The sequence below is a fragment of the Cetorhinus maximus genome, chromosome 28, assembly GCF_964194155.1.
Source record: "Cetorhinus maximus chromosome 28, sCetMax3.hap1.1, whole genome shotgun sequence".
Classification (NCBI taxonomy): domain Eukaryota; kingdom Metazoa; phylum Chordata; class Chondrichthyes; order Lamniformes; family Cetorhinidae; genus Cetorhinus; species Cetorhinus maximus.
Window position 1 is genome coordinate 22,625,065 of NC_135906.1, and position 27,313 is coordinate 22,652,377.

The window sequence follows — 27,313 nt, forward strand, 5'->3', positions numbered from 1 at the left end:
AACTAACTGAGTCACTTGGAGTGTTGCAAAAGAGGCAACTAATAGAAATTCAAGAGACCTTTTTTACATTGGAGAGACCCGGCCTTGACAGAGACACACAAGTTTTTTTAAAATTTCATCTAGATTATAATCTGTGACACATTCTATGCATTTACAACAGTGGACCCTCACTCCTTGACCACCCTTCTAAACCTGCTTTATTGACCATTCATTGGAAGTTCTGTTTGGGGAAAAAAACTAGAATTTCAGTAGAATATGTGTCTCCAATCTAACCGCCTTGATAGTCACGAGTTGACGTAATTATTTTCATCCCAACTCTGTTTTTGACCTACCAAGCTCACCGCAGCCAGAATTACAGTTATTACACTAGCATGTGACCCTTCTGAGACAATTGTGGAAAGTTTACATGTTTGCATGAGTGGGAAGGTATTTAATGAATATAATTATGTGCATCCATTTATGAGAACGTATATATTATTGACCGTGTGTCTTTTAATAAATATTCAGGTTTAAATGAGAACGCAGGCATTTAATGAATGTTTAAGTGGCCAGTGTTGCAGTACCTGAGTATAGAGATGGGACATGGTTAGTCCCGATGTACAGCAAATTTCAGGAGTATCCAGTCAGATTAGGAGGATTTTTAGAGCATAGTGTTTTCTGAGCTTACGAGAAAGCTGTTTGAATCATTACTTTTTATTTACAAGAAAAATACTTTTGGTGATCATATAATCCTTTGAAGCTGCACCCGTATAAAATTACCTCACATACCCCAACCAGTCAGTCACACTGTGTACCTTGCCCTTGTAAGGCACAGGACCTTGAAATTGAAACTTAAAAATCCAGTTTTTTGTTCACCTGGTATTTTAAATTCAAAATTAGGATTGAGTTATTTAATGTTATTTAAATTTAAGTTGTTCACATTGTTTTAAGAAAAATTTTGACTGCGACCTTAAATTGACCATTAAATCAGTTGGTGATTGTTGTACAGCTTCTACTGTACCTGTGTGCTCCATTATTTTCCTTGTGGTCCTACAATTTTCCTACCACAAATAATCGGTTTAATGCCATGTGAACCTTCAGGCCTGGCTTCATTCTTACCAGTATAAAACATATATATCGTTCTCTAGCTTCACACCCCAACACTGAACAGTGATACCACCCAGAACAGCGTAAGCAGATGAGTAAGCAACTCGGGTGAGCTGTGCTGTGCTACCTGTTGTATGATATAATGGCTTATTGATGTTGTAAAATACTCACAATGGGTTATTCATGTCAAGACAGATCAACTGTGTGTGCAAAACTTGCAATCCTGGTGCAGTGCACTTAGTTCAGTGATCCGCTCCACCACCCCTGAAGTACACACTGAAATGGGTCTGACCACATTAAAACAATCTCTTTCTTGATGAGCAAGTTCCACTGCAGAGGAACAAACCTTACTGTGGGATCCAGACAGAGGTTTCTCCCATTTACCCCTGGCAATACCGAACCAGTTGATCATGTTTTAAGGAAGTGCTGACTTGATTGTCCCTGCACTCTTTGCGATGTGCAGAGGAGTTGCTATTGTTTACGAGGCAATAATCCTTTAAAGAGCTGGATTGATGCCATTTTGAATGCCAACACAAACAGTGAATTGCACGCAGGATCCTGAGAAGAGCACAGTGAATTTCTCACTAATGTGGCCTTATTCATTAACCCACTGACATTTCCTCATTCTCCAAAAAAAATTGCAGCCTGAAAATTCCTCCATGTTGTAACAAGAGGGTCCCCTTTTCTCAATATGGCAAGTGCAGGGCACTTAGTTACCATAGCAATACTGAAGCAAGCACCAGAATCCATTTCTGGTGCCAATTTTTTTTTTTTTCCCTTCTCCTTCTTCCCTCAAAGGTGTTAGCTGCTAGTTCGGTGCTTTCTTGCACCAAACATCCTCCACTGTGTTCATGTGTGACACTGATTATTAGCAGACTGTTTTACAACAACAACTAACATTTGTATAGCCCCTTTAATGTAGTCAAAATATTCCAAAGCACTTCACAGGAGCGTTATCAATTAAAATTTGACAATGAGCAACATAAGAGTTTTTTTTTTAATTCATCCATGGAACGAGGGCTGGCTAGGTCAGCATTTATTGCCTACCCCTAATTGCCCTTGAGATCTGCCCTCTTGAACCGTTGCAGTCCCCGTAGCATAGGTACACCCACAGTGCTGTTAGGGAGGGAGTTCCAGCGACATTGAAGAAAAGTCAGGATCATGAGTTTCTTGGAGGGTGGTGCTCCCATCCATCTGCTGCCCTTGTCCTTCTAGATGGTAGTGGTCGCGGGTTTGGAAGATGCTGTCTAAGGAGGCTTGGTGAGTTCCTGCAGTGCATCTTGTAGATGGTGCACGCTGCAGCCACTGTACATTGGCGGTGGAGGGAGTGAATGTTTATGGATGGGTTGCCAATCAAACAGGCTGCTATGTCCTGGACGGTGTCAAGCTTCGAGTGTTGTTGGAACTGCACTCAGCCAGGCAAGTGGAGAGTATTCCATCACACTCCTGACTTGTGCCTTGTAGATGGTGGACAGGCTTTGGGGAGTCAGGAGGTGAATTATTCACCACAGGATTCCTAGCCTCTGACCTGCTCTTGTTGCCACAGTATTTATATGGCTAGTCCAGTTCAATCTGGTCAATGGTAATCCCCAGGATGTTGGCAGTGGGGGATTCGGCATTAGTAATGCCATTGAATGTCAAGGGGCGATGGTTAGATTCTCTCTTGTTGGAGATGGTCATTGTCTGACACTTGTGTGGCGTGAATGTTACTTGCCACTCGTCAGCCCAAACCTGGATATTGTCAGGTCTTGCTGCATTTGGACATGGACTGCTTCAGTATCTGAGGAGTTGCGAACATCTCCACTTCTGACCTTATGATGGAAGGAAGGTCATTGATGAAGCAGCTGAAGATGGTTTGGCCAAGTCACTATCCTGAGGAACTCTTGCAGTGATGTCCTGGAACTGAGATGATTGACCTCCAACAACCACAACCATCTTCCTTTGCGCTAGGTGTGACTCCAACCAGCAGAGAGTTTTTCCCTCGATCCCCATTGATTCCAGTTTTACCAGGACGCCTAGATGCTGCATTCAGTCAAATGCTGGCTTGATGTCAAGGGCGGTCACTCTCAACTCTCCTCCTGAAGTTCAACACTTTTGTCCATGTTTAAACCAAGGCTGTAATGTGATCAGGAGCTGAGTGGTCCTGGAGGAACCCAAACTGAGTGTCATTGAGCAGGTTATTGCTAAGCAAGTGCCACTTGATAGCATTGTTAATGACCCCTTCCATCACTTTACTGATGATGGAGAATAGACTGGTGGGGCGGTAATTGGCCAGGTTGAATTTGTCCTTTTTGTGTACAGGACATACCTGGGCAATTTTCCACATTGTTGGGTAGATGCCATTATTGTAGCTATGCTGGAACAGCTTATTAGGAAAGGTGAACAAAATGCTTGGTTAAAGAGGTAGGTTTTAAGGAATATCTTAAAGGAGCAGAGAGGGGTATAAACAGGAATAGGTTTAGGGAGGGAATTCCAGAGCTAAGGCTCTTGGCAGCTGAAGGCACAACTGCCACTGGTGAAGCAATTACAGTATGGGGATGCACAAAGGTCCAGGATTGTGTGAGTGCAGAGATCTTGGAGGCTGGAGAGATAGGAAGGGACAAGACCATGGAAGGATTTGCAAAATAGGATGAGAATTTTAAAATCAAGGCATTGCCATTCTGGAAGCCAATTTAGGTCAGTGAGCACAGGGCTAATGAATGAACAAGACTTAGTGTGAGGTAGGATATGGACAGCAGAGTTTTGGATAAGCTTATTTTTTCAGAGGGTGACCACTGAGAACTGTCTTTTTGACTATGGAATGGGCTCCAGAGCAAGAACCTGCCTGGTTTTTGTCCTTTGCCTTTTGTAGGGCAAGGAGCTGAGAGGAGTTGCGTTCCCCAGTTGCTGAGATTTGCTAACTCAGTCTGACTTTCCCTCCTCCTCCCCCGCTTACAGTACTTACTGCAGCAGCATCAATTCAACTGAGATTAGTTAACTCAGCACAGAGGCGGAACCAAACATGCAGACTTCTGTTTATGTGGCCCAAGGGTACAATGGGTGATGCCTTTACTCACTATCTGGGGGTTGGGGGGTCGGGTGGGGAGAGAACTAAATGCTAAAGCTCCTCCCCAAAATAATATTTGTGAAGAGAGGATTGGGCCTCTAAGCTTCAGCAGTCATGTGACTTCCAATGATGCATTGGATAGCACGTGACTCCCAAGCATGTTTTGGGATTGCCAGCCAGTATTTTGTATACCGCTTTGCTGCAATGCTTGTTTTCAAATATTGTGACAGCATTTGTAAGCACATATCAACGCTGTTGGTCACATGACATGCATTCAGAGGGCCAGTTGAGTAGCCCATGAACACCCCTGATTTCAGTCTGAGGCTCTCTGCCATAAAACCAAGCACTCCATGATCCCCCCGCCTTATGCTGTGATCCATTCTTGCCTCCATGTGCTAGATCTCTGACACAATAATGAGAGGTTGAGTTGTCAACTCTGGTTGGCTGGACTCCTGAAAGTGTCATCACATGACCTCTTACCTCAAACTGCCATGTCCACACCTTTTCACCATCGGTCTGTTAATCCAAGCACATAGCTTCCTGTGGCTAATCGGAAAAGGAATAGACATCGTCATCCAAATGGATTAATCATGACTCGTAGTGAAGCGGCCTTTATCCCCCACCACTAACATTTTTACAACTAATAAATGAAACTATTCAAAAAAACGATGGAAGAAAAATGTTTTTTCATTTTGTTTCTCCTGGGGTTGCTCACAGCAACGTCCTGGGTATTAATCTTCAATTCATGGAGTCTCCAGGGCAATCCTAGAGATTTGGCAACCCTCCTGGGAGCAAGAGGCAGACATTGCATTGCAGCAGGTCCAGAGCTTGCCATCTTTCCTGAGAGCCATAATCATTGCCGCCTTTTCCCTTAAATGTGCAATCTGCCTGTCAGCAAGGACATGGCTCCTTTCAGTTGCCTTGGACTCCTGAGCAGAATGATTCCAGCAGAGCATGATTACTGGCTGAAAGCAAAAACTAAGGCCCTGAAATAGCAAGAGTCTGAATTTGAGTTTGAAAACACTTGAGGAAGAGAAGGGCAGTGAGAAAGTGGCAGCAAAAGATGTTAAGAAACATCCATTTACGTCTATAATTTAGTGAAGCAGGTTCATCCCACACCATCTTTTCCAAGGCCAGGGACATCATGAACTTGCCGATCCCGTTATAATGAGCACCCTGCCTTCAGCTCCCAGGAGATACAGATTACATTGAACTTGCTGTCTCTCTGCAGCAGGGAGCGAGCCAGACATGCCTTTTTGTAAGGGCCAAAGGCACTGACATGGTACACCAAGTAAAAGCTTGTCACTGTCCCCTGCTTGCAAAGACCCCAGAAAAAGGCCAGTCTTTTAAAAATTTTTATTAATATGGTTTCTCTTGGATTTGTACCGTGCTCCTGCCCATGAACTGTGGTAGACCCACAGAATTTTGGAGTCCAAATGCTTTGGATGGCATTTGGATGCTGTGGTAAGAAGGGAAAAAAAGATGCCACACTGAACAAGACATCAATTATTGATGGCTTAATGACAACAAGTGTTGGTCAAGAGAGAGAAAGAAACTGAAATTTTCATACCAAGTTAGCAATCAAAAATTCAAACACCATGTTTATTTTTTGTGAAAGGTGTGAACAGTCACCTCTAAATCACAAGATTTGGGTTTTCCTTTGTTCATGGGATGTGGGCGCCGCTGGCTAGGCCAGCATTTATTGCCCATGCTTAATTGCCCTTGAGAAGGTGGTGGAGAACCACCTTTTTGAACTGCTGCAAGTAAGTACACCCACAGTGCTGTTAGGAAGGGAGTTTCAGGATTTTGACCCAGCGACAATGAAGGAGCAGCGATATATTTCCAAGTCAGGATGATGTGTGGCTTGGATGGGAACTTGCAGGTGGTGATCCCATGCATCTGCTGCCCTTGTCCTTCTAGGCAGTAGAGGTCATGCATTTGAAAGGTTCTGTCAAAGGATTTTTGGTGAATGGCTGCAGTTTATCATCTAGGTAATACACACTGCTGCCACTGTGCGTTGGTGATCATTGGGGTGCCAGTCAATTGGGCTACTTTGTCCTGAATGGTATCGAGTTTGAGTGTTATTGGAGCTGTACTCATCCAAGCAAGTGCAGGTTCAAGTACTATTCCAGAGTTTGAGCGCAAAAATTTACACTGACATTCCAGTGCAGTAGTGACTGAATGCTGCACTGTCGGAGGTGCTGTCTTTCAGGTGCGATGTTAAACTGAGGCCCCATCTGCCTGTTCAGGTGGATGTAAAAGATCCCACACATGATTTTGAAGAAGAGCAGGGAGTTATCCCCAGGGTCCTGGCCAATATTTGTCCCTCAATCGACATCACAAAAACAGATTATATGGCTGTTATCACATTCTTTGTGGGAGCTTGCTGCGCGCAACTTGCCTGTCACATTTCCTACATTACAATAGTGAGTACACTTCAAAAGTCCTTCATTAGTTGTAAAGTACTTTGAGACATTGGGTGCTATGTCAATATAAGTTTTCTACTCTTTACTATTGTAATTGCTCTCCTGATTGGTAACTTTCCGGAACAAGTGATGTCATTACTCAACTGTACAAGTGATATTTGCCGCAAGGTTGTCCCACAAGATTTTCTTCCAAGGTGATGCTGTACCTTTAAGTGTGAGTAGCCCTTTAAGAGTCTCAACAAGCTCTTCTAATGTCTGTGTAATTAAGTATAATTGAACTGTGACTCTGAGTTCCTGACTGGCACGGTGGGCGGGGTTGGGTGGAGGCAGTAAAATCTCTGGCCCTGATACTTTCACCATACACCAATACTAACCAACTCTGTCCTTCCTCCCTTACCCCTGGCCAAGATTCTGCAACCTAGCCACTAGGCTTGTCTCTCTGGAATTCAGGCTATGGAGTGAATGGGAACAGGGTGCTGCCTCACTATTGTAATGTGCACAAACCCTGCAGTTGTACCCACACTGGTAACAAACACAAGGTGTGATTTGCAGCACAGACTGACCTTTGATCCTTCTTTCCTTGTTTCAAACTCTAGGAACAGAGGTGGTTTGTGCAATGGCATGTAAAGAAATCTTTTCATTTACAGATGAGCAGTAAGTGAGGATCTTGACTCAGGCCACCTGGACTTTATTTCTCCGTTACACATTCCAAGAATTCCAACAAAAAACATCGGAATGGCTGAAAGCGGTAGTGCAGTAACCAAGGCAATGAGTACAAACAAGAGTATTACAAATGCAAAGTGAGCTAGTGTGCCCAGCCCCACCTCGTGCTGGGTTGGAGTGATGATGTTACTTCGGCTGTTGGCTTGTCAGATACTGTGGGCCCGGTCTTGATTTCCTTGTTTTTCCCCCATGACAGTGCTGACTCCTATTGGGATACAGCCCTTTGGGCACTGAAAACCCCTGGAAACTTCCTCAGGACCTTCTGTTCCGAAAAATCAGTTGATGAAGGATGATACTGGAGCCAATCTTTACCCAGTCTTACATTTATTTACAGAGGGAAACATTGCAAGCATACACCTCCTAACTCAACTACGCCACACTAATATTGTAATGTTAAGTGTCAGCCACAGCTCTCGCCTCTGAGTCACAAGGTTCTGGCTTCAGGCCCCACTCCAGGGCTTGAGCACAAAAATCTACACTGACACTCCAGTGCAGTACTGAGGGATTGCTACATTGTCTATTGGATGAGAGGCTAAACCAAGGTCCTATTTCCCCACCCCAGCCCCGAACATCCCAAATGTTGATTTAAAAGCGATCCATTCGGGGCCTGGGATCATTGGGTGCCATTGGATGTTGCAGAAAAGTGAAACATCTTATTTTATGGGAAGGGAAAGTGAGACGTTGTTCACTGTCAGCAGAAGCCAGAGCACCTCTCACGGATTGGTCAGAGAAAGAGAGTTCCCTACTTCATTCTGCATTCCATTAAGACATTTTAGAGAAGCCATGCATGGAGGTAAAAGACAATTAAGTAGAAACGCACAAGGTTAACCATGTCCCTTTCTCCGTTTGATGAAGTGATCATGCTTTACACCAAGGCTGTGGGGCAAATTTAAGGTGCAGGCCCATGATATCAAGGGTGGGATGTGAACCACGGGACATGGACTCTCAATCTAAGATGGCACGCCCAATCCTTGAAACTGTGCTTAAATACATGCATCAGTTCCTCCCTCCATACACCCTTTTGAGATCCTTTGAGCAGAAACTTCAAAATGTAAAGCCAAACGTCCCCTTTCTCCAATAATTACTGTTAAATAAACATTTGTATATAAACAAAATATTTCTTTCTAAGTTAATTCTAAACAGCCAGCTTTTAAATATTGTGTTCAGAATTGACAGTGCTTTGACCTGCAAAAACGTGCAGCTATTTTCTAAGGAATTTATGTATTTTAAATACCTATACTGTGAAATTGAAGCTTTCCTCCAAGCTTTAGTATAAATCAACAGTATGGAGAGGGACACTGGTGACTAATTATGTATTGGTGTGACTGGCGGCTGTTTCAGTCTGCTCATTCGCCTGTGGTGAAACCATAGCAACCTGGATCTCGGGCAATAATAACTTGGCTGGAAATAGTTCCAAGAGAGTGAGATGCGGAGTAGGAAAATGCAACATACCAGTGGGGGGAGTCGGCAGCGGCACTTCACCTGGGTGACATTTTTATTATCTGGGAGACAACCTCTGACCCTGTCCCCATTTTACTGCAGGCGAATTTCTTAACATGAGTCCGGAAGATGGTAGTACTATTGATAACAGATTACAGGTGCTAAACAACACCAGCTCAGCAATGTCTTGATGCTAAACCCACATGAGTAAACGCTAAGATTTAGCAAATCCCTGTGCTACTTGTTTAGTGTACTTTCCTGCTTTTTCCTAATTAAGGGTCTCCCCACCCCCTGACTGACTCGCTGCTTTTTAGCAGTGTATTTCTTTGTTCAGCGAAGCAGGCCACACAGACTGGGGCAGGGCCTTGCCCATTAGCCTTGATGCTGACAGACTAAATACTGCCTTTCTTGATGGTTCAGTTCATCTAGGACACTGGTCAGTGTGAAATCAAGCCACACGGGAAAAGCAGTGTTTCAAACCTTTGCTGAGCTAGCTGATCCTAAAACAGGTGGGAGTTAGGGCAATCTGAAGTCTCAGGGGAATTGAGATAATTTAACTTTATGGTAAGAATAATTTGCATTTATACACCTCATTAAACATAGTAAACCCCCCCCCAAGGCATTTATCAAATAAAATTTGACACTAAGCCACAAAAGGTGATGTGAGGATCAGTGACCAAAAGACCTTTGTCGAAGGGATAGGGTTAAGAAGGTTCTTAAAGGAGGAAGAAAGAGAAAGAGAGATTGAGGCAGAGAATTTCAGAGTTCAACATCTAGGCAGCTGAAGACCCAGAGAGGCCAGAATTACAGGAGTGTAGAAATTTTGGCGGCTTGGAGGAGGATACAAGCGAGGGAGGTATTTGGAAATAGTGGTACGCACCTTACCTTGATCTTTTACAATATGCTAATTTTTGTTCTCCCAATTTTTTAATGAGAAGTCTCATTGACTCTGCTGGCCTGCATCACGGCTGCTTACACTGCAGTGTGAGACATGGGAACAGTTCTGTCACCCTCTGTCCCAACTAGAGAGTGATTAGTGATGTGGAGGTCCCATAACAGAAATAGAGTTCCAGTGTTAGCCAGGAATCAGATATTGTGTAATAGGCCTGTGCCAGGAGTGGTAGCGAATCACTTTATGCTGCACCCAATTTTCTTGGCCAATGGATTTTCTGCACTGAACAATTGGGGAGAGAACGTCCCTTAGTGCCACTTTCCCTCTATTAGAAAAAGTCAGTGCTGTGCGGCGAGAAGCTGGTTCTGTTTTGTGGGGAAGACAAACAAAGTTCAGGCCTCAAAGGGCCAAAGCGGCTGCTGTGAGATGGAATGAGACTGCCTCGGAGGGGGTTGTGTAATCCCTCATTATCCGGGTAGATTATGATTAGTGGATCAGCCTATTTCCGCAGCAGTAGAGACAGAAGCTTGTGGAATGCAGCCGCTGGACTTTAAGGGTGGAAGAACGAGGCCCAAGGCCTGAATCAGCCTCATTGTGCAGCAGGTGACCTCACGACCCCTTTCATTCCCCACAATGCTGTGTTTTAGTCTTAATTCTTGTGTCCACCAGGAGAAAACAAAAGGAGGCAAAATGGTCACCACAAAACAGCAATAGGGAGACTCCCTCTGTGGCATCGTTCATCATTTTCAATCATTTTTCACTTTTTTTTTGGACTGATGTATAGACTTTTTTTTGGACTAATTCTTCACCCCACCCCACCCCCTCCTCAAAAGTGTAAGCTCTTTCTGGTGGGATAGCTGCTGAATGGTGATTGAGAGAAAGCTGAGCCTAGTTCCCTCACATACATAGACTTACTAAATGTCTCCATGGCCACGCTGACCTGTTCAGTCCTGGCAACTTGCAAACCGACCAATGACCAGGTCAATTCTTAACCCTTTCCTGACTCTTGTTGGGTGCTGTTCTGCAATTACCACTTTTTCCAGCCCTTCTCTCCCCCCCCCACTCTCACTACCCCCAAACAAGACATCAACTAAATGTCCAATTTCAATGTGTTGGTTAAAATCAGTGAGTGCTGACAGGCTATTTGGTCATGTAAGGCACCACAAAATGTCTGTTCCAATTTCCACTCAACTTCCAACACACATCAACAGAACACTGCATAGCAATTGGGAATCTCTGGAAATTGAGTACAAAATCAAGGCTGACACTCCAGTGCAGCACTGAGGGAGTGCAGCATGGTTGGAAGTGCGTCTTAAGGATGAGACATTAAACCAAGGCTCCATCTGCCCCCTCAGGTGGACGCAAAGGAAGAGCATGGGAGTTGTCCCCCAGCGTTCTGGGCCAATATTTATCCTTCCACGAGTATCACTATAACAGATTCCAGTAGTGATCTGACTAAGGGCAGATCTACTGTTCATTCCTTCATGTCCTGCATTCTTGCACTTTCCTCTTCAGTTGCTCATCGAGACCTTCCATTTTCAGTTCCAATGAGCAATATGACTAGGGCTTCCAAAACTGTGGGTCGCAGTTCACCATGGATCGAACCCCAAAGAGATTTTGGTATCATGAGCTTCGAGGCCACAATGGCTGCCGAGGAGCTCGGACTGAACCTCTAACTGTAAGCAGACATCATCCTCAAAGTTCTAGTTTTCCTGCCATTACCACAAAAGATTTGCTGGTTCCACCATTGGTCATGGCTTATACGGTGAGCAATTGGGACTCTTACCTGGGTCTGGGGTAACTCTCAAAAGGGCAGAGGTGACCACCCCCCGAGGTCTCAAATGACCCTGCTACTTTGTCAATCAGATAATTTGGTCATTTATCACATTGTCGATTTTGGGACCTTGGTGTGGGCAAATTGGCTGATGTATTTCTAAGGTCTTGCTTTAAGCAGATGAATGGGATCAGCATAAATAACATTGTAAGAGTACACGATTTGCGTTTAATTTATTCTGGGGAGCTCCAGGAATGAATCCTGTTGCGACCTGAGCCTGGGATCTCCATTGACACGCACATTGTTGGTACATGAGCCCAGAAGCCCCCAGTAACGGGAACTGCTTATGCTCAGACTTAGGACTATCAGGCGAGGTCAGGACTACTGCTCATGGGGATAATAAGGACCAGTACAGACTTGTTGGGCCAAATGGCCATCTTCACTAAAAATCATTGATCGCGCTGTGAGAGTTTGCACATTAGTAAATTTTCTGTAGTGTTTCCTGACCAAGTTGCATAATTACTAATATTCCACATTTAGTGTCAGCTGTGTCAGTTGGTTGCGCTCTCACTTTTGAGTCACAAGGTTCTAAGTTCAAATCCCACTTGGGGTTTAAGCACAGAAATCTGGGCTGAATCTCTAGTGCAGTACTGAGGGAGTACTGCATTGTCAGGCATGCTCTCTTTTGGTGAGGCCCCATCTGCCTGCTTGGGTGGATGTAAAAGATCCCATGACACTATTTCGAAGAACAGGGGAGTTATCACAGGTGTCCTGGCTAACATTTATCCCTCAATCAACATCACACAACTAGATTATCTGATCATTATCACGTTGCTGTTTGTGGGAGCTTGCAATGTGCCACTTGGCTGCTGCGGTTCCTACATTACAACAGTGACTACTTGATTGACTATAAAGTACTTTGAGACGTCCGGTGTGATGAAAAGTGCTTTTTCACATTATAGTCATGTTCTGTGAGGGGAGCTTTGGTTATAGCTAGAACTGAACACAACCCCACCGGAATAGAAACTCCCTTAAAACTTAGTGGTCAACAATATAACCAGCAGCTGAGGTGATGCCAGGAAAGAAACCTTCCTCAGCCGACAAACCCAGTAGCAAAGGAAAATGGGTAAGGGGGCACCCATAGCTTCAATGTCCTGCATCCGAGCCCTGATATTAAAATGGGGCTGACCAGCGCTGGTCTCTCTCTGCAGCTGTTCTCGAATAGCCCTCGCTGTAAATACAGCTGCAGGCAACATCTGGCCATCTGGAGAGTGAGTAAGAAAGTCTTTATTTCCTGTAACTGAACCCTGACCTGCTTCAAGTGCAATTTTACGCCTCACCTGCACCCCCCACCCCCTCTGCCCTCCGGAGTCTTTCAAGTTGGCAGCCTGTGAATGGCAAACAAAGTTCCTCACGGCCACAAAGTGCCCCTTCATCAGGACAGTGGCAGTAAAATGTTGGAAGGAAATGGTTAACAACCAAAAAGTCTGAAACTGCCTGCAACAGAACATTGGTGGAGCAGGATATTGGACGGGGTAAGGGGAAACTTTTAACTGCAGAGGGTTAACAAGCAGCATACTCTCTAATTTTCTTAAAAATTTGCAGCGCGCAGGGGATTTAAGTTCCTAGCTCCTTTAAATTTCTTTTGCAGCCGTTCACATGCGGTAACTTAAAGGGGGCTGATGTCTGCGCTGGAGCTTCTAGGTTGCTTTACAGTTGTGCAGCTTAGCGGGAATGTTGGACAAAGGACAGGAGAGTTGGGGGTGATGAAACGCAGCTGGTTGCATGAAGGTTTAAGAGCCCTGGTGGCCACGGAGATGGCAGTGTGGGAAAGTCTTTCCTCATCAAGCCGCATTGAGACCCTTCCTGGACCTGGGCCGCTTGATGAGAACAAGCTGTTGGATTCAAGCATTTAACAGGGGGGCCCAGTTACAAGCCTGAGAAAACCCAAGCTTCTCTGCTTGCTGCAGTTTATTACCAATGATATTATCTGTTTATGTTCTGTTATTGCTCTTATATAATTGTTCTAATTTTTCTTTTCTCATTCTCCCCTGGAGCAAAGCCTCAGTTGAGAAGTTAACCCCTGCCTCCCACACTGAATTCTTCTCTAATTTCCTCCCCCATTGTTTTGAAAGCACCAACAGTTTTCACAGCACAGAAACAGGTAATTCGGCCAGACAGATCCGTGACAAACCACCTTCCGCGCCCCCCCCCCCCCCCCCCGCCCCACACACACACACACAAACACACACACACCCCCCCCACCCACCCCCCAGCAACAACATATCCTTCTATTACTGCCTCCCCCATGTGTTTATCCAGCTTTCCCTTAAAGGAAAAACTGCTATTCACTTCAACTACCCTGTGGTAGCGAGTTCTCACCACTCTCTGCACGAACATATTTCTCCTGAGTTCCCTATTGGATTTATTCATGACTATCTTACGTTTATGTCCCTGGTTTTGGTCTGCCTCACAAGTGAAAGCAACACCTCCACGTCTACCCTGTGAAGTTCTTTGTAATCCTTAAAGGCCTCGATTAGTTGGTGGCGGCACTCCAAAGATGGCAGCTACTCTCGACGTTTTGGTCCATTGGCCATTCCTCATGCACGAACCGAAACACTAAGTGCCAGCAGGATGTTTGACCACAAAGGGTGCTGTGGTTCTGCCCAGCCTTTTTTCAGTATGGGGAAGGGTAAGCGGTGACTGAGAGTGGGAGCTCTGAATATCTGCACCCCCAATTTGTAATATTGTAATTGTACTGCCTTTTATTCTGTCCAGCTGAAATAGCTAGAAAACAACACATACCTGAGACCTTCCTGAGCTGTATATTTTAACTGATTGGTCGGTTTATAGAAGCATTTAAAGATTTGCCAACTCTGAGTACTGACTGTCTTTGAGTAATTGTAGGTTCCATGACTTTTAATTGTTTCGATCCCTAAGGTGCATAAAGAGCTAATGCCCTCTTTCTTGCTTTATACAGGTGTCGGTCTGGTTACCTTGGGGACTTGTGCCAATTTCCTGACCCCTGCCAAAGGTCACCGTGCTTAAATGGAGGAATATGCTCCAGTTCAGTAGTGGATGGCACAGTGCAGTACACGTGCAGCTGTACGCGAGGGTTCCGAGGTAAGTTAGTTCCAGATGTGGAGGGAGTTATACATGGGAAAACATGGTGATGACCTCGCAGGGACAATGGGGCATCAACACTCAGAACATTGATAGCAGTGGGCTGCTGCACCAGACCTTATTGAATCTACTATCACTGGGCCCCAGCACAGGAAGGAGAGGGAACTTTGGATGTGGTGTGTTCATCAAAATACTCTTGGTTCAGACCAGCGTAGATAATGGTCTCAGATGAGATCATGTGCCAGTTTGAATGCTCCAGGCAAAAGCAGGGGAGGAGGAAATTAAGGAGTGAAAAGCTGCTTCTAGTGCTGCTGCTCTTCCCCAGCTTACTGATCTATGAGAATCAAGCAAGTTTCCATGGCCTCATACCTCCTTATCTGCAACCTCTTCCAGTCCTACAACCCTCCAGAACTCTGACCTTTTGTGCATGCCTCCACTTTCTTCGCTAGGGTGGTCGGCCCCACAACCGGACACCTCCACGACGTGGAGTCTCACCACTACAAAAAAAAACCTCACGCCAACTTCCAAATTCAAAGTGCTTCCCCTACTTGCAACCTTAAGATTCACTAACTCCAACCCAATCAAGAAATTTCAAATATATCCCGCAAAGAGCCCCCAATTTTTGCTATTGCACAGCAGATGGTAAATGCTGAGCTGTTCAAATCCCAGAGGGAAACTTGAAACAACTGTCACAACTGATATATATTAATGATCTAGACCTTGGTGTGCAGGCGGACAATTTCAAAGTTTGTCGATGGTACGAAGCTTGGGAATGTTGTGAACTGTGAGGAGGACAGTGTGGAACTTCCAGAGGAGATAGATAGTTTGGTGGAGTGGCAGATAGGTGGCAGATGAAGGTCGGGTTCATGCGTAGGGTGTGACGTGATCACGTACGAGGTAATGTCATCCCATTTGGAGATTCCGCACCATCGGGAAAGCCGACAAGGGTGGGGTGCTAAAAAAAAATCAAAACACAGCTGCCTCTTGAGTCTCTATCCTATCCAAACTGTTGCAGACAGGGAGAGGAACGAGCACAGGACCCTGCCGGTGCTTCACTAAACTAAATAGATCATGGGTCAAAATACAAGTTGCAAAGCCATTTGGTACCAGACATTGGGCAGACTAGCTATAAACTAGACCGAATGGTGCAAAACTGGACCCCTAGCCACCATATCCTTCCCCCCCACCCTCTCCCTTTCCCCCTCTCCCATATTTTTCAAGTTGCTGCCTAAACCTAACCGTTTGACTAAGCATTTGGTGACCTATTGCTATATCTTCTCCTTTGGCTCGGTGTCTGATCTTGTCTGGCTACACTCCTGTGAAGCATGGGATGTTCTCCTATATTAAAGGCGCTATGTAAAGACAAATTATTGTTGCGTTGTCACAGTTTGGGTGAAACCCACGAGTTGGGAGCCTGTGGCAGTCGCAACTTGCCCAAGAACATCCCTAGGGGGCATGGGGAAAACAAACGCTACCTTCAAGAAGAGAGGTCAGAAAGAAGTTGCCAATAGCTTGGCCAGAGGGAAGAGTTTTACGCAAGGCCTTGATGGAAGGAAGGGATGGAGGGATAGAATTCCAGAGAATAAGAGCTAGGCAACCAAAGGCACAGCTGCCAAAAAATGGGCTGTAGCATGGCACAAGGGCATTATAAAAGCTGGGAAGAGATGGTAATGCATTTTACAAAATCAAGAACAAAGGAAATCCAGTTGGTAGAGCAATTATTGTAATAATTCTGGAGTGGGGGGTGGTGGGGTTTGAGTCTGGGAGAATCTCAATGCCCAGAATTTGAACCACGTCTTCAATTTGATTCCAGTTGTCAATGTGTAGTTAATTTCTCCTGTAAGATTTTCTTTGCCCTTGGTTTGAGTAGATTTTAGCTCTGTTACACATTAGTTAGAGGTGTGAGCTCTTTGATCTATGTGATAATCCTCTTAATCCCTCCTTTGTCTGCTTTTCATGTTGGATTCTTTTGAGTCACTCCACTCAGCAACCATGCCAAACATGTTTTCTCCAATTTTCTCTCCCCCTCGGAGTTGCTGTTGCTGGAAATCCTGAGCTACTTTGCCTGAGTAAGTGTGTATGTGGGACTGTACAGTGAACACTGGTAAACTGTCCCACCACAGGGAGAGGGACAGTGTGATAACACACCTCAATCTTATCTTCTCTCTCTCTCTCTCTCTCTTTCTCTCTCTCACACACAAACACACACACACACAAAATCAGGATTAATTGAGATAACTCCCTAGTTCATGAATACTGATTTTAATATCCCATCATTAACTGAAGATGCTGTCAGACCTGCTGAGTTTTTCCAGGTATTTTCATTTTTGTTTTAGCTGAAGTGAGTTGGTTCAATGTGTGATGAAAATTGAACCTACCATTTTCCTGGTCTTAACTGATGTATTTTAGCTCTCTAATTTTTCACCTGAGATGAGCTTTTTAAGCCCCAATCCAATGACTTTAACACAAGACCAAGGCTGGTATGTCCAATGCAGAACTGAGGGAGTGATGTACTGTCTTTTGGATATGAAATTAGTCTGAAGACCCATCTGCTCTTTCAGGTGGACATAAAAGATCCGATGGCACTGTTTTCAAGAAGAGTAGGGGAGTTCTGCCCTGTCTCCTGACCAATGTTTACCCTTCAACCAATATTGACTAAGACAGTTTATCTGCTTTCTATCACATTGCACACAGCAAGCTCCCACAAACAGCAAATAGGTTGCAGCGTTTCCTACATTGTAACAGTGATGAAGATGTAATAAAGTGCTTTGGACAACCTGAGGTCACGAAAGATGCTGTATAACTGCAAGTCTTTCTCAGCTGATTTTCTGACAATACTTGGTATTATTTTCTTCAGGGTTTTTTTGATGACCAGTAGGTTTGAGTTCTCCCAGAGGAAGATCCTTATTGCTGTACATACCTCCTCCTCTGGCCAGTGGCTGAATGCTGCAGCCTGCTCTCACTTCAGATGTCCTTCACGTCATTTTTTTAACATATCATTTCCAAACAGTTAAAAATTATAGGTTAAAAATGGCTCAATAAAATGGTGCATTTGTTATGAGTTTATGCATTTGTTGAGTACTCTGTGGATCCTGAAGCAGAAGGATCCACAAAAATGCGGTTGAGGGGGAAAAAAATGCCCAAAATCATGACAGCTGACAATGATGGACATCAAGTTTGGGTTCCACCAGGCCCAGCCAGCTCGTGACCTCATTACAGCCTTAGCCCAAACATGGACGAAAGAGCTGAACTCAAGAGGTGAAGTGAGAGTGACTGCCCTTTTACATCAAGCCAGCATTTGACTGAGTGTGGCATCAAAGAGCCTGAGCAAAACTGGAGTCAATGGGAATTGGGGGAAAACTCTCTGCTGGTTGGACTTATACCTAGCACAAAGGAAGATGGGTGTGGTTGTTGGAGGTCAATCATCTCAGTTTCAGGACATCACTGCAGGAGTTCCTCAGGGTAGTGACTTGGCCAAACCATCTTCAGCTGCTTCATCAATGACCTTCCTTCCATCATAAGGTCAGAAGTGGGGATGTTCGCTGATGATTGCACAATGTTCAGCACCATTCGCGACTCCTCAGATGCTGAAGCTGCCCATGTCAAAATGCAGCAAGACCTGGACAATACCCAGGCATGGGCTGATAAGTGGCAAGTAACATTTGTGCCATGCAAGTGCCAGGCAATGACCATCTCCAACAAGAGAGAATCCAACCGACTTCCCTTGATGTTCAATGGCATTACCATCACTAAATCTCTCACTATCAACATCATGGGGGTCACCATTAGCCAGAAACTGAACTGGACCAGCCATATAAATACTGTGGATACAGGAGCAGGTCAGAGGTTGGGAATTCTGCAGAGATTAACTCACCTCTTGACTCCCCAAAATCTGTCCACCACCTACAAGGCACATATCCGGAGTATGCTGGAATACTCTCCAACAACACTCAAGAAGCACGACACCATCCAGGACAAAGCAGCCGCTTGACTGGCATCACTTCCACCAACCTCAACATCCACTCCACTACCGACGCACAGCGGCAGCAGTATGTGCCATCTACTAGATACACTGCAGCAACTCTCCTTCGACAACACCTACCAAACCTGAAACCTCTACTATCTAGAAGGACAAGGGCAGCAGATGTATGAGAACACCACCACCTGGAAGTTCCCCTCCAAGCCTCTCACTACCCTGACTTGGAACTATATTGCTGTCCCTTCACTGTCAAAATCCTGGGACTCCCTTCCTAACAGCGCTGTAGCTGTACCTACACCACATGGACTAGAACGATTCAAGAAGGCAGCTCACCACCACCTTCTCAAGGGCAATTAGGGATGGGCATTAAATGCTGGCCGAGTCGATGATTTCCACGCCCTTTGAAAGAATTTTTAAAAAATTGTTTCTGACAGGTGGGAAGCCTTGACTATAGTAGGATGCCCCACCCACTTGCAGAAATGCATTTAGTTTCAGCGTTGCCTGAGGTCCTAGCAGATGATTGTAAATTTGAGCAAAGATAACTTTCACTGGTAAAATTAAATTTAAGGCAGTAAATTTTTGAATTAATGTAATTATTCAAACACATACCGTATGCAGGTAGAGGAAATTCTACCCAGGTATATCGTCACTAAGATTTACAATTATAATCTTATAGTTGTTTTTATGTTCTTTCACGGGATGTGGGCATTGCTGACTAAGCCAGTATTTATTGCTTATCCCTAATTGCCCTTGAGAAGGTGGTGGAGAGCCACCACCTTGAACTGCTGCAGTGCATGTTGTACACCCACAGTGCTGTTAGGAAGGGAGTTCCAGGATTTTGACTCAGCGACAGTGAAGGAACAGTGATATAGTTCCAAGTCAGGGTAGTGTGTTGCATGGAGAGGAACTTGCAACTGGTGGTGTTCCCATGCATCTGCTGCCCTTGTCTTTCTAGGTGGTAGAGGTTGCTGGTTTGGTAGATGCTGTTGAAGGAGCCTTGGTGAGTTGCTGCAGTGTGTCTAGTAGATGGTACACACTGTTGCCACTGTGCGTCGGTGGTGGAGGGAGGGAATGTTTAAGGTGGTGGATGGGGTGCCAATCAAGCGGGCTGGTTTGTCCTAGATGGTGTCAAACTTCTTGTGTTGTGGGAGCTGCACTCATCCAGGCAAGTGGAGAGTATTCTGTCACACTCCTGATCTGTGCCTTGTAGATGGTGGGCAGGCTTTGAGGAATAAGGAGGTGAGTTACTTGCCACAAAATTCCCAGCCTCTAACCTGATCTTGTAATCACAGTACCTATTTGGCTGGTCCAGTTCAGTTTCTGGTCAATGGTAACCCCCAGGATGCTGGTAGTCCGGGAATCAGCAATGGTAATGCTATTGAAAGTCAAAGGGAGGTGGTTAGATTTTCTCTTGTTGGAGATGGTCATATTTGAGCCACGGAAGTGCCAGGCAGTTATTTGCCACTTATCAGGCCAAGCCTGAATATTGTCCAGGTGTAACTGCCTATGGACCTGACTGCATCAAATTTGCAAATGGTGCTGAACATTGTGCAATCATCAGCGAGCATCCCCACTTCTGACCTTTTGATGGAAGGAAGGTCATTGATGAAGCAGCTGAAGATGGTTGGGCCGAGGACACTACCCTGAGGAACTCCTGCAGTGATGTCCTGGAGCTGAGATGATTGACCTCCATCAACCACAACCATATTCCTTTGTGCTCGGCATGACTCCAACCAGCGGAGAGTTTTCCCCCTGATTCCCATTGACTCCAGCTTTATTAGGGCTCCTTGATGCCACACTCATTCAAATGCTGCCTTCATGTCAAGGGCAGTCACTCTCACCTCATCTTTTAGTAAATAATAAAGAAATGTTTTAGGTCTAACTCAAACATGTACATGTTAGAATGTACCAGATTCTCACTACCCTAGCATCAGGATTACTGTGGGGCTTTAATGGAACAGTGACTAAATACACTTGAATGGGGCCTATTGATCCATATGAAACAGCAAGGTTCTACTTTCGGTTCCTGGTTTCTGCCCTGCATTAGCTAGTCTCTGCAGCAGGGGAAACAGCAATGAGCCTTAAAGCGTTCCAAAGGCTTTGGCTGGGACAAATCAACAAGGGTTCCCGTTCCTCACTGCCATCTAGTGGTCATCAGTTAAAGTGCAGGTATTGAAACTTGTCTCTGGGTGGTTGCATGGTCATACTGTCTACTTCTAGCCAAAAAGAATGGCCACTTGGGTGAAGTACTGGGAGGCCCACTCCCTACCTTGTATCATTTAATCAGGGAGAACTGGTGGGATTTTTTTTACCCTTGAAGATAAAGGATGCACCAGGTTTTATAGTAAGGGAGTTTGCCGTTCTGTAGAACTCAGTTGTGACGTCAGCTCTGAAGAAATCATACAGACTCGAAATGTTAACTCTTTTTCCTCTCCACAGGTGCTGCCAGACCTGCTGAGTTTTTCCAGCATTTTCTGATTTTGTTTCAGTTGTGACGTTCTTTCTTTCATCCCTCAGGAGCTAACTGCTCGCAGATAGATGCCTGCGCAACAAGCCCGTGTGCCAATGGAGCTCGCTGCACAAACTGGAACAACCGCTACAACTGTACATGCCCTCCAGGATTCAGCGGGAAGCACTGCCGCACAGATATTGACGAGTGCAAAGCGCCCAACCTCTGCAAGCAAGGGGGGCTGTGCATCAACACCCCTGGCTCCTTCCGCTGCCAGTGCCCGGCAGGCTTCACAGGGCGTCAGTGTGAAAGTATCTACGTCCCCTGCGCACCGTCGCAGTGTCAGAATGGAGGGACTTGCCGGCAAACTGGGGACCTAACCTACGAATGTGCCTGTTTACCAGGTGACGTCAACTTGTTCATGGTGGTATAGTTTTTGTGCTGATGCCACAGACTCCTAACTAAAAGCTTGGCTAGTCAATTACACACACTGCAACGTAGGAGTAGGTCATTCGGCCCAACTAATACTGGTATTTATGTTCCACACGAGCCATCTCCCATCCTACTGCATCAGCATCTTGTTCTATTCTTTTTTCCCCTCGTGTTTATCTAGCTCCCCCTTAAATGCGTTAAATTAAATTTGCAAGATTGGAACATCAGCAGGTTATCCCTTTAACATGGACTGTGAAGTATATTAGTATCACCTCCCTGCATTCTGTAAAGACTCTGTTTGTAATTCTTCCTGCACAATCTCCCTTGACGTAATGACACTTTAAAAGAGGGCTCAGTGTATAAGTGGAGGGAGACCAGAGCAAATGCCTGTGCGCAGGCTGCATCCTGTTGGTCTGCATGCCTGACCCCACTTCCCTTCAATGAATGATTATGGAAATGATATTGGAGATGAGCATGCTGAATATTTTAGGGTGGGGCTGGAAAGAAAAGTCATTTGCCTGTTATCTCTGTAATTGGCTGCTGCCAGTGTGCAGTTGCTTTTGGGGAACTCTCAGTATTGGCCTGTGCATCCTGTCCACATCCTCCCTGGTGGAAGCTGTCCATTCCATAGAACGGTGCTAACAGGTAGGTTGGTCCCCACTGACCACCCATGGATAGAGTTTAATCATTCCTGTGTCATCAGACCAAGAATGGTGACTTCAGGAAGACAAATGTTTGACAAAATAGGAGGGGTTTTTGTAGGGAAATAATAGATACTGGTAAAGAATTCTTAAAAGAATGTAATAGTCAGCTATAAAATGTACAAAATATGGTCAACAGTGCAATTATAAATTGACTTTCTAATCAGTAGCTGAAGTGTGATAGTCTCATGAGAGCACTACTTTTCTTGCCTATCCTCTGGGGGAGCTGTTCATGGAGGGTTTTCAGTGGTACCAGGTGTCCTCCATAACTGCATTTAAGTGGCCACTATTCACCTGCTATTTGACTATTAGGGGCATCACAGCTGAGCCCAATCCTGTACAGACACGGTCACGCTTTCAGTGGGAGAGGATGAAAGAGAGAGTCACTGAATAGCGATTAGGAGCAGAAGCCCTGGAAAGTTTTCTCCTTCCATTCCAAGATTTGGAAGCCAATTACAAAACCTCCCACCATTACCCCACCAGCTGAGAGACCCTAACATCACAGACTGCAGATGGAACCTGTTCTGTGGTCTGTAGCTATTCACAGTAGTCTCACAGTGAGCCACTCAGGGAGCTTCACAAGGGCAATACTGCTTAAGCCAGTTTTACTCTGTAGTAGTTTTTTAAAGTTCCCTGGCTCTATACCAAATAGTTTATCGTGGAACTTGAGAGTCTGGAGAGGGAATAACAGAGTGGATCCACCAAATGGAGGCCATCAATTGAACTCTGACCCTTCAACTTAAATCGGAAGCACACCAATAATCAGCAGCTAGTCTCTATAACATGCCTGGCATACTTTTTAAAATTGGAAACTTGACCCAATGCTGTGCTGTACAGTGGGCACAAATTTGCTTTGTTATAACAGATGCAGCTGGTATCTAAAACATGAACCCGCCATGGAAAGCCTATTAATGACATAGACAGGTTGAAGCAACCCAGATGAGACATGGACGTATCAACAAGATAGAGGAGTTTGGGACCTCTAGGGCCTTTTCTGCTCCTAAATGTTCCTACGGTTCTTGTGTGGGGCAAACTTTGAACTTGGAGGTGAGGCCATACTGATTCCCAAGAGGAACCAATCAGTGGACTTAAAAATGTCACACGTTCAAAGCTGGTTGCAACCAAGGCGATGGGGTCAGAAGTCCATCCAATAATGAGGTCAAACAGGGAATGTGTGACGGAGGTCAAAGTGTCATTGGTGCTCATATATTAGAGGTCACAAGTTCATATTAGATTAGTTTCTTCAAGAATTTATTTATTTTTTTGAAAAAACAAATGACTACCTGGCGATCAGCCACTGTTTCCTGAATAACTGAGTGAGGATATTTATGTCAGATGTCAGATTCTTTTCATGCTCATGGGTCTTGGCAGGAAATGGTTTTCTATGAGACAGGAAGCAATTGGAAGTATTTCAAATCAAATATACTGAATTAATGAGAGTCAGCCGAGCCCTCTCACTTGGAGAACAGTCGCACAGGACAAACACGCACATACAGAAATTCCCACTGCACCCCGAGTCATATAAAGCTTCAGACAACTACCGAGCTTGTAAAGACGGTGCAGACACAACATGGAGTACCTGAGTGGCTGTGCCAGGCGATGACTGAGAGTTTGGGTGTTTTATACAGAGACTAAGTGGTAACTGGGAATCAATTACAGGGTGTGATAGTTCAGTCCCAGGCTGATAGAAGGATTGGCTGATGAGGAGAGATTATGTACATTGAATATGTTCCCGCTGGGAAGGTTGAGAAGATGTGATTGCTGTTTTTAGGATTCTAAAAGGTCTAGACAATGTCCATTTTTTTTTTCACCACGTCCAGAATAGTAGAACGAGAGGACATGCTCTTGAAAGGGCAATTTGAAAAACCCAAGGGGAGTGGGGGGGGCATTGTAACCCAACTCAGTCTTTGGGAAGCTGAAAACCTTGAGTGCAAGTCACAGCCCAAATTTCACACCCCACCTGAGATTAGTCCCCAGTTAATACAGGATAATATCCAGCTGGGTTGTAAAACTGGCATTGCCCCTGTTCTCGTGGGATTCTTGCCAAGTGAATGAAGTTAAAATTATTCCTAGCTCAGTGGTATCAAATAGGGAATTCAGAAGGAACTTGTTTGTCCAGAGTGTGTTGAAAATATGGAACTTAGCGCAGGGAGTGGTTCAATCGAATAATATGGATGCATTTGAGAGGAAGTTAGACAAACGTGAGGGAGAAGGGAATGGAAGGATAAATTGCTGGATTTAGATGAGGATTTGAGTGCAGTGCGGTGGTGCATAAATGCTGGCATGGACAAATGGGGCTGAATGGCCTGTCCTGTACTATGTAATATACCCTTTATAATAGAAGTGAAGCCCTGTATTATGTCTTTGTCCAGTCACCCGTAGTCTTGTATTTGCTCCCTGTAGATTTTAGGGTGTATAAATTGAATAAGTGAACGTTTACATAATCTCACAATTACAATTAGGATTCAGGAAGCTTATGCCTTGTTTTATTTTTCTCCTTCTCAGGTTTTAAGGGGCAGAACTGTGAAATCAACATTGATGATTGCCCTGAACACAAGTGCATGAATGGAGGAACCTGCGTTGATGGTGTAAACACCTACAACTGCCAGTGTACACCTGAGTGGACAGGTAATTCACCATGAACAGAAACACCTCCGCTTTTGTCTCACAACATAAACATAACTGCTGCAGGGGCTGAAGACAAGGACTCTGAACCTTGTTCTTTTATTAAAACGAAATTAACTCCAGTGTTGTGGAATGGAGAAGCTTTCATTTATATAGCAATTTCCATGTTCTCAGGATGTCCCAAAGTTTTTTGCAGTCAATTAAGTCCTTTAGAACAAGAACAGAAAATACTGGGAAAGCTCAGCAGGTCAGGCGGCGTCTGTAGAGAGAAGAGTAGAGAGGTTTGGAGTATGGACCCTTTATCAAAGCTGGATTATGTTTGAGGTGTAGTCACCATAGCAATGTAGAAAATGGAGTAGCCAATCAGCACACAGCAAGATGCCACAAAGAACAATGAGATCAATGACCTGGTAATCTGTTTTAGCTGTTGGCTGAGAGATAAATGTTGGCCAGGACACTGGGGAGAACGGCACCTCCAACAGCGCAGCACTCCCCTCAGCACTGTAACATGAACTGTGCTAATATAGAAAATCTAGCAACCTACATTTGTCTCTTGTGTTCACCACTAAAGTGCAGAAATTTAGTGCTGGGGAATGATGGTGTTTTCTAGGGGGTTTATATATTACCTGGAAAATGTCCCCACCAAAAAGAAGGCCTACTTAGAATAAAAGCAAAGTACTGTGGATGCTAGAAATCCAAAACAGAAGATGCTGGAAAAGCTCAGCAGGTCTGACAGCATCTGTGGAGAGAAAAACAGAGTTAACGTTTCGAGTCCATGTGACTCTGAAGAAGAGTTTTTATCCTTTTGACCGAGTATGAGGCCATGTAGGCCATGTTCTTCCCCACTAGGAATGAAGTAAATAAAAAAGACTGGAGGGTGAGCCGATCGAGGTGGTTAAGATTATGAAAGGTTTCAATAGGGTCGGCGCAAGGAAGATGTTTGCATTTGCACGGAGACATAAACTAGTGGGCTATCAATATTAGATGGTCACTAATAAATCCAACAGTAAATTGAGGAAAAACGTCTTTACCCAGAGAGTGGCGAGAATGTGGAACTCGCTGCCTCAGGATTAATTGAGGTGAATAGCAGGGATGCATTTAAGAGGAAGCTAGATAAACACATGAGGGAGAAAAGAGTAGAAAGATATGGTGATAGATGAAATGGGTTAGGAAGGAGGCTTGTGTGGAGCTTAAACACTGGGACGGACCGATTGGGCCGAATGGACTCTTTCTGTGCTTCAGATACAATGTCATTCTATGCAATGACTTGGTTGTTAACTAACGGGCCCTCGGCTATCACTGGACTAGATTGAGACAAATCCCAGAGGTAAAGGTATTGTGCTAGCTTTCTGCAACTCCCATCTATTTGTTTTTTACTTGGAATAATCTCAAAACCTGACTTGTCATTTGAGAAGTACAAATGCAGGAAAGCCTATTGCCTCTGTGACCTCTAACCCTTTGTGAATCATGTCCCTTCCAGGTCAATTTTGCACAGAGGATGTAGACGAGTGTCACCTGCAGCCTAACGCTTGCCATAATGGAGGAACTTGCTTCAACATTCCGGGCGGCCACACCTGCGTGTGTGTCAACGGCTGGACAGGTGACGACTGCAGTGAGAACATCGACGACTGTGCCACTGCGGTGTGCTTCAATGGAGCCACGTGCCATGACCGGGTGGCATCCTTCTTCTGCGAATGTCGCATTGGAAAGACAGGTAACCATTTAGACTGGCATTTGACCGTGAGCACCCTCAACACATACCTGTTTCTTTTAGCTATTCTTGGGGTATGGGCATTGCTAATAAGGCTGGCATTCACTGTTCATCCCTATTGGCCCCACGAAAAGATGGCACTGGCTGCTTCTTGGACCTCTGGAGGTCATTAGGTGTAGGGACCACCACGGTGTTGTTCAGTGGCTGGTTCTAGGATTTTGACACAGCAACGATGAAAGAATGGTGGTATGTATCCAAGTCAGGGTGGTGTGCCCCATGGAGGGGATTTGGGAGGCACTGGTGTTTCCATGTACCTGCTGCTTGTCCTTCTAGGTGCTAAAGATGCCCCAGTGCGTGCATAGCCTGTTGCTATTCATTGACTCTCATCTGAAGAATGGGCCTTTTTTGTAAGGCACTTAAGGGCACTCAGTGTCTGTAAAACCATACCCCAATTTGAGTCTATATGGATGGAGACGTGGGAAGAACATAGACATGTAACTCAAGTTGCTATTGACAGTTTTGAATATTGCTGCAGACAATCAGGCAGAGTAACTCCTTTGGTTTTGGCATTGCTCTTGATGTCTCACTCTTGACTGCTCTGATTATATGTAGCAGCTGGTAACTGCTCACAAGGCAACTGGGTCCTCCCTGGCACTCTTAACTGCTCTGTTATCAACTTGCAGGCCTACTATGCCACCTTGATGATGCCTGTGTCAGCAACCCATGTCATGAGGGGGCTATCTGTGATACCAACCCAGTAACTGGACAAGCCATCTGCACGTGCCCCTCGGGATTCACAGGACCAGCCTGTAATCAGGATGTTGATGAATGCTCGATAGGTATGTGGTGTTAATTGTTTATCAATTATGTTTAATCATATGCAGGTGGAGGGCATTAATTGGGGTT

The 27,313-nt window shown here is 44.9% G+C and overlaps 1 protein-coding gene across 1 annotated transcript in view; it reads left to right on the forward strand.

Moving 5' to 3' along the window:
• notch3 (notch receptor 3) overlaps positions 1–27,313 on the forward strand; it is a 155,751-nt gene that overhangs the window by 53,698 nt on the left and 74,740 nt on the right. The window contains exons 3-7 of the mRNA XM_078531399.1: positions 14,368–14,510; positions 21,007–21,342; positions 24,577–24,699; positions 26,177–26,410; positions 27,091–27,246. Coding sequence (XP_078387525.1) covers positions 14,368–14,510; positions 21,007–21,342; positions 24,577–24,699; positions 26,177–26,410; positions 27,091–27,246 — 992 coding nt within the window. The remainder of the gene's footprint in view (positions 1–14,367; positions 14,511–21,006; positions 21,343–24,576; positions 24,700–26,176; positions 26,411–27,090; positions 27,247–27,313) is intronic.